Source organism: Nicotiana sylvestris, chromosome 5 (assembly GCF_000393655.2).
Source record: "Nicotiana sylvestris chromosome 5, ASM39365v2, whole genome shotgun sequence".
NCBI classification, from domain to species: domain Eukaryota; kingdom Viridiplantae; phylum Streptophyta; class Magnoliopsida; order Solanales; family Solanaceae; genus Nicotiana; species Nicotiana sylvestris.
The window spans coordinates 68737160-68745490 of record NC_091061.1 but is presented as its reverse complement, the minus strand read 5'-3'; the positions used below and the strand labels follow the sequence as shown (position 1 = coordinate 68745490).

The window sequence follows — 8331 nt, the reverse complement described above, 5'->3', positions numbered from 1 at the left end:
AGGACATGACTCGTACCACCTTTTTTGCTGCAGTGATGACTTTCGTTCGCCAGATAATGAGTGATTTGGATCTGCTACAAGGGATCTCGCATATAGGCCCACGGCAAGACCGAATGATGTCCCGCGGGCCCCAGGAGCATTAATGTATTTCTGATTTTCACTTTAGTCTGTTTCTGTTAGAGTCTGTCAGTCTATTTTCGAGTCTGTATTTTCTTTCTTTCAGAGTCTGTTAGTCGATTCTTGAGTCTGTATTGTCATCTTGCTATTAGAGTCTGTTGATTTCCTTTTCAAGTTTGTTAGTTTTGAGTCATTATAATAAAAGCATTTTCTTTTTATGAAAATTTGAAAATCCCAAATTATTTTGTTATTTATTATCCCCAAAACTATGCCCGGTCTGATTCATGCAGGGTCATGATACGTAGGCAATCTCCATAGAATTCGACCATAACAAAAAAAAAGGGATAAAAAGGAAAGAGTGGGAGTGGAAATAAGGAAAATGGGAAAGAAAAACAAAAGCCGGAATGAAGCATGCAGTCGTTGCAAAACATGTAGAAATATATTTAACTGTATAGGTGCATCATACCCCCCAACGTGCGATTACCTGTCTATTATTTGTTCCAAACTAACCATTTGTTGATGTTACAACCAGCCCAGGTTTTATAGAAAGGTGGTTGGTTTTGTGGTAGTCTGGCTTTGCATCCATACTTCACGAGGTCGAAGGGAAGCGTTGAAATGTCTTCATAAATGACTCTGCCAACAGTTCCTATTGCGGATGAGAATCCGATCTCGGGCATCCCATCTTCAGAATCGGCAGTTGCTGATGAAAATAGGCTACTACGTCTCCGCATGATGGAAATATGGGACGCCTAGGCAAACGGAAGAGAACCACCAAGTACAATCTTTGGATTTCCCGAGCTTTTTCTCATGGCAGGTGGGACCTCCAACATCCCCATAAACTACCCAAACATACCACTAGGACACCCAACTATCTCGGCCCATTTTGTGGGAACACCTTCTGAGGTTCGCCCCCAGGTGTTAATGTCCGGTGCAGCCTCAAATATCTTCACCGCTCCACCTTGCTCGGACACGGCACAGCCTACACTGCCCAGGCCTGGTTTTGATCCCACAGCTTTCACCTTCCAAACACCCACATTCCCAATGGAACCTCCTCAGTTTCCCACTTATACTTACTCTCAACCACCCCGATATGAACTCACTGTGGGGAAAGAAAAGATCATCAAAACTCCCGAGCAAGAAGAGATTGCGAAAAAGATGAGGAGTATGGAACAGAGTCTCAAAAGCATACAGGGCTTGAGTGGACAGAAAAATGTATCCCATGCCGACTTATGTATGTTCCCTCATGTGCATCTACCATTGGGATTCAAAACCCCAAAATTTGAGAAGTATGATGGACACGGTGATCCTATTGCTCATCTCAAGAGATATTGCAACCAGCTGCGAGGAGCCGGTGGGAAGGAAGAACTCCTCATGGCCTATTTCGGAGAAAGTTTGGTCGGCATCGCATCTGAGTGGTACATGGACCAAGATATATCCCGTTGACATATCTGGGATGACTTGGCTAGAGATTTCGTCAGGCAGTTCCAGTACAACATTGATATTGCTCCAGATAGGAACTCATTGACAAACTTGAAGAAGAAATCCTCGGAAAGCTTCCGAGAGTACGCAATTAAATGGCGTGAATAGGCCTCCAGGGTAAAGCCTCCGATGGATGAGATTGAAATGGTCACAGTTTTCCTCCAACTCAGGAGGCTGACTACTTCCAAAATATGATGTCCGCAATGGGTAAATCATTCGTTGAAGTTATCAAGATTGGCGAAGGTTGAAAATGGGTCAAATTCTAAGCCAATCTGCTATCAGAGCTACCTCCCAAGCCATTCAGGGTGGGTTTGGAGGAGTGGTGAAGGGCAAGAAAAATGAAGAAACATCCATGGCAGCGGCGGGGGCAAGAAAACAGCGTACTCCCACATCCTTTTTCTCAAAAAGAACCTCGCAACACTACTACCCCCACCAAGACGTAGCCTATACGCCTCAGCCATACCCGATCATGAATGATCAACCTTATGTCTAGCCACAACAACAAGCCAACCACAACCAAGCTCCATTTCCTAGAAACTAGCCTCCTTACCAAAACCACTACAACCCCCGACCTCCACAAAATAATTTCCACCTTCGTGAACCACCCAAGAGGCCAAATTTTATACCAATTGGCGAATCCTACTCTAGCCTATTACCAAAGCTTGTTCACATGGGTCTGCTATAGCCTGTTCCTCAAACCAGGTAAGACCCAACATCACCCGCTTACAGAGCCGGTACCCGATGCGCCTATCACTCAAAGGCAGAAGGGCACGACACGGATGACTGTTGGACTCTGAAGAGAGCCGTGGAAAACTTGATAGAACAAAGGAAGATAGTGCTAAGGGATGAAGATATTCCTAATGTGACTAACAACCCGCCGTCGGCCCACAACAACGGGCCGATAATCAGAATGATTTGTGAGGACAAGGAATTTGACCCAGCATTGAAGGACATCATTCCCATCGCTGATGTACAAAAGAAACTAAAAGCTTCCCCGAAGCAAGACAAAGGGGAGAAAAAGAACAAAACCACCCCTCCAAAGTCAAAAAAGAAAGTTGAAGTGGAAATTGGGGCAATGCCTCAAAAAGATGTTGTCCTCTATGTCCCTCGAGGCAACAAAGAAAAGCAGGTGGATTTGAGCCCTCCCAGGAGATTTGAACTGAATAAGACAACCCAAATGTATGTGCCCAAAGGAGCTTATGTGATGCGGGGGCCAATTAATCTACCAAGGCTGAGTGAGCCTGTGGTTATTGGCCGCGCACCACAAAAGCCCATGACGGATCCTACCGTTGTGCCCTAGAATTACAACAAATCAGTGGTGACTTACAAAGGCAAAGAAATCTCAGGAGAAGTTCAAGAAAATAACCCGGCAGAAAAGTATTTCAATCCGGAAGAGGTGAACAATGCCACTAGAAAGCGCTTCCCATCTAAGAATCCCGTAAGTGCCGAAGAAGCGGAGGCCTTCTTTCAAAAGATGAAAATGGTGGATTATGAGGTGATCGACCAGCTTCGAAAATTTCCCGCACAAGTCTCCTTGTTATCTCTGTTGATGAATTCCACCGAACATCAAAAGGTATTGATCAATACCCTTAATGAAGCATATGTACCTGTTGAGACTTCTGTAGAGCAGTTGGAGAGAATGGCCGAAAGATTTTTCGCAATTAACTAGATCTCCTTCAGCAAAAATGACTTGCCCCCAGAAGAGGCCGCACATAACAAAGCCCTGCACCTGACAATCAAATGCGAAGGGTACATGTAAAAAGGGTTATGTTGGACGGAGGCTCTGGGGTAGACATTTGCCCACTCTCAACTTTCCAGCGTATGATAATTGGTACCGAGAGAATCCAACCCAAAAATGTCTGTGTACGTGCCTTCGATGGTATCAAAAGGGACACAATTGGAGAGATTGATTTGATTCTAACCATCGGCCTAGTAGACTTTGAAGTAACCTTCCAGGTTCTAGACATGGACATGTCCTACAATTTTCTCTTGGGAAGGTCGTGGATTCACGCAGCGGGGGCTGTGCCTTCTACTCTCCACCAGATGGTGAAGTTCGAACAAGAGGATCAGGAGATTGTGGTTCACGGGGAAGATGAGCAATCGATTTATCGGGACCCGTCAGTCCCATGTATTGAAGCAAGAGAAGGAAGTGAGCACATAGTCTATCAGGCCTTTGAAATCGTGGTCGCTGATCAGTGCGAAGAAGGAAAACCTTGTCCTCAAACCTTCCTTTCTAATGCATCAATCATGGTGGCCAAAGAAATGATCAGGCACGACAATAAACCTGGGAAAGGGCTTGGGAAATCGTTGCAAGGAATAACTGAACCTATCACCCCAACCTCCAGTGAAAGGTTCTTTGGGGTAGGCTTCCGGCCTACTCCAGCTGATGTAAGATGGGCAGATGATAGACGGAATAATGGTTGGGTCTTGCCTCAACCGGTGCTGCATCTATACAGAACCTTTGTCAAGCCAAAATATAATGAGGAAGAGGAGGATAAGGCCTTTACGACCGAAAAAATCGAAGAAATCTGTGGGGCCATGAGGAAGATACTGTATGAAGCCCACATGGTTCAACCAGGGGAAGGCTCAAGAACCGCTAAGGTGATGTATATGTTACCTAATGCCAAACTGTAGAATTAGAAGGCTACGCCATTCCTAATCAGGCGGGAGTCCCGGTAGAGCTGTCCTGCCACTTTTTCTGCATTACGAGTTATTCTAGGGTGTAACTCGGATATTTTCTTTAGTTTCCTGTCTTTTATTTCCAATGTAAACCCTGTTATCTTCAAATTCAATGAAATGAAATCAATATTTCATCGTTCATCTTTCTTTATTCTTTCTAATTTTGTTATTTTTCTCTTTTATTTCTTCTTTCAGTTCTAATAATGCGACTTTAAATAACATGACATGCTTGCGGACTTCATGCCTAGATCTAAACACGCTATCTAACTGTGAAGTAATGAACCAAGAACCAGAATATGATGAAGAAGATGCTTTTAGAGAAATAAATCGAGAATTGGAGCAGTTTGAGAATAAACCTAAGACAAACTTAAATGATACTGAGCCGGTTAATTTGGGTACTTCTGAGGAAATCAGGGAAACCAAGATGAGCATTCACACAGAAAAGAAAACCAGGGATGCATTGATCCAACTTTTGTTTGAGTTCAAAGTTGTGTTTGCTTGGTCATACGATGACATGCCAGGACTAAGTGTTGATTTGGTGGTTCATAAGTTGCCAACTTACCCCCATTGTCCCCCTGTCCAGCAAAATCAAAGAAAGTTTAAAACCGATATCAGTGACAAGATTAAAGAAGAGGTCACAAAATAGTTGAAAGCGGGGGTAATCCGAGTGCTTCGATACACCACATGGTTAGCCAATGTAGTTCCAGTGCCAAAGAAGGACGGGAAAATTTGAGTGTGTGTGGATTACAGAGATTTAAACAAGGCAAGTCCCAAAGATAACTTCCCTTTGCCGAACATCCACATCCTTGTTGATAACTGCGCCAAACATGAGATACAGTCTTTTGTGGATTGTTGCGCAGGATATCACCAGGTGTTGATAGATGAAGAAGATGCAGAAAAGATAGCTTTTACCACACCTTGGGGTACATGCTGTTATCGAGTCATGCCATTTGGTATGAAGAACGCCGGGGCAACCTACATGAGAGCCATGACTAGAATTTTTCATGATATGATACACCAAGAGATAGAGGTGTATGTGGAAGATATAATCATCAAATCCATAACTTAGGACGATCACGTTCGGGACTTGAGAAATTTTTTTGAGCGATTGCGCAAATATGATTTGAAACTGAACCCGGCCAAATGTGCATTTGGGGTACCATCCGACAAACTTTTGGGATTCATAGTCAGTCGGAGGGGCATCGAGTTGGACCCGACAAAGATAAAGTCTTGTCGAGATTTGCCTCCTCCAAGAACCAAGAAAGATGTTATGAGTTTGTTGGGAAGATTGAACTACATCAGCCGATTCATTGCTCAGTTAACATCCACGTGTGAACCCATATTCAAATTGCTGAAGAAAGATGCGGCAATCAAATGGACAAATGAGTTCCAAGAGGCTTTTGATAAAATCAAAGGATATCTGTCGAATCTGCCGGTATTGGTCCCACCTGAGCCAGGGAGGACTCTGTTCTTGTATCTGACAGTCTTGGAAAATTCTTTCGGTTGTGTCCTCGGGCAACATGATGTGACCGGAAAGAAAGAGCAGGCCATTTACTATCTGAGCAAGAAGTTCACCAGTTATGAAGCCAAGTACACTTTATTGGAGAGAACTTGCTGCGCTTTAACTTGGGTCACTCAGAAGCGGAGGCATTATTTGCAAGCTTACACCACTTACCTCATAACCAGGTTGGATCCTTTGAAATACATATTTCAAAAGCCAATGTCCACTGGGAGATTAGCAAAGTGGCAGATCTTGCTCACGGAGTTTGACCTAGTCTACGTCACTCGCACGACAATGAAATCCCAGGCATTAGCAGATCATTTGGCTGAGAACCCGGTTGATGATGAATACCAACCCTTGAGCACTTACTTCCCAGATGAAGAGGTAAATTCAGTTGAGGCAATATCTGAAGACAGCCATGCTTGGAAAATGTTCTTTGATGGGGCGGTAAACTCAAAAGTTGTTGGAATTGGGGCGATCTTGATCTCACCCACCGGCCAGCATTATCCAGCCATAGCCCGGCTTCAGTTTTTCTGCATAAACAGCACCATCAAATATGAAGCCTACATTATGGGCATGAACATGGCAATCGACCAAGATGTCGAAGAGTTGTTAATCATGGGAGACTCGAATGTGATTATACGACAAGCTCAAGGAGAATGGGAAACCCGAGATGTCAAGCTTATTCCTTATAGACAACATGTGGAAGATCTTGGCAAGCGATTCAAGTCAATAGAGTTCATGTACATCCCTCGTTGCCATAATGAACTGGCCTATGCGCTTGCTACTTTGGCCTCGATGCTGCCATACCCAGGCAATGCCCATATTGATCCCTTGGAAATCCAAATCAGGGAAAGGCATGGCTACTGTAATACAGTTGAGGCAGAGCCAAATGTTCAGCCATGGTATCATGACATCAAAAGATTTTTGAAAACCAAATAATACCCCGAGCAAGCCAGTGGGGACCAAAAGAGAGCCATTAGACGACATACAAGTGGTTTCTTTTTGAGTGGTGATGTCTTGTACAAAAGGACCCCGGACCTCAACTTGTTAAGATGTGTTGACGCCGAAGAGGCTGGAAGAATCATGTATGAAGTACACACAGGAGTGTGTGGACCCCACATGAACGGGTATGTTTTGGCAAAGAAAATCCTCCGAGTGGGCTATTATTCGATGACCATGGAAAAAGACTGTTTTAGTTTTGTTCGGAAGTATCATCAGTGTCAGGTGCATGGGGACTTGATTCATGCACCACCCACAAAACTGCATCCCATGTCAGCACCTTGGCCATTCGTTGCCTGGGCATGGACGTCATTGGGCCAATCGAGCCAAAAGCCTCAAATTATTTTTTATGTGAAAAAAAAATTAAAAAAAACTGGGTGCGGCGCCAAAAATTTGTTGCGACCTAAACACTCACGCAAGTGTACGCGATCGACAAGTAATATAGTAATAAGTAAAGTATCGTTCCCACGAGGACTTGTGATTAACTTATCAACTGATGCAAACTCAACAATTATCGATTTAAGCTAATTCATTACAAAATACATAAATATCCAACTTAAAGCTTGGCTGGTAATTTAACAATAATACTACACAGAATTACTATACCACTTATACAATATGTTTATAACAATTTGGATAAATATATTCCCGGGTCATGGACTTGCTAGAAATTATGCTACTATTTTAGCTTAAAATGGATTTATTGAATTATCCGGGTTATTGATTATAGGGTTAATAATATTCATAAGAATCTTTCGAGTTCTTATGCATCTATTCAAGTTAAACTAATACCTATATGTCTATGGTATTAATATTAGCAAGAATGCATTTACAACTCCTATTTTTCAACCAAACAAGGCAATTAAGTATATGTCTATCTTAATTGCGAATTCTTCACCCGATGCCCGAGATTCAAAACTTGTTCTATTTGATTCTATATGCAACCAAGAATTTTCTTTGTCAAGTTTAATTCAAGATTCGTAAATAATATTTCACTGTTAGCTACGCAGTAAAATAATTAGAAGCAGAATCAAATAAACAACCCATAACAATAAATTCAATATCTTCAATCTAAGCTTCAAATAACATAATTATCTAACATCCATGACCCAAGAATACTAGAGTTTTTAGCTACTCATAATCATACAAAAATCAACAATAAAAGTTTTAAACATAATATAAGTAAATACAAGAAGAAAGTTTAGAAAAACTCTTTTAGTTCTTGCTTCAAGATTGTAATCCTCTTTTTTTCTTCACTTCAAGATTGAGTCTTCTCTTCACTTTCTCTCTCTAAAATTATTTCTTCCTCTAAAATATGATCCATCTAATAATGGAGCTTTTGCTTTATGGTAGTTTAGTGGATTACTCCAAAATTGACCAATTTACCCCTCAATAATTGCTTTTCCGGACAGGACTAGCGCGGGAGCGCATGACCAGCGCACATCCCGCGCATATCGGGTTTCTTTCTGTCCAAATCACTGAACTAGCGCGGGAGCGCACGACCAGCGCCTGACCCGCGCTAGTGGGGTTTTCTCTTGTTAAGATGTTGCTGC

General features: G+C 42.6%; 1 protein-coding gene across 1 annotated transcript; it reads left to right on the top strand.

Moving 5' to 3' along the window:
• The first annotated feature begins 4552 nt into the window (after nt 1-4552).
• Nucleotides 4553-6718, top strand: LOC138868786 (uncharacterized). Its single transcript, XM_070146357.1, has 2 exons — nt 4553-4776; nt 5962-6718. The coding sequence occupies exons 1-2, from the start codon at nt 4553-4555 to the stop codon at nt 6716-6718; spliced, it is 981 nt and encodes a 326-aa protein (XP_070002458.1).
• Nucleotides 6719-8331: the final 1613 nt, after the last annotated feature.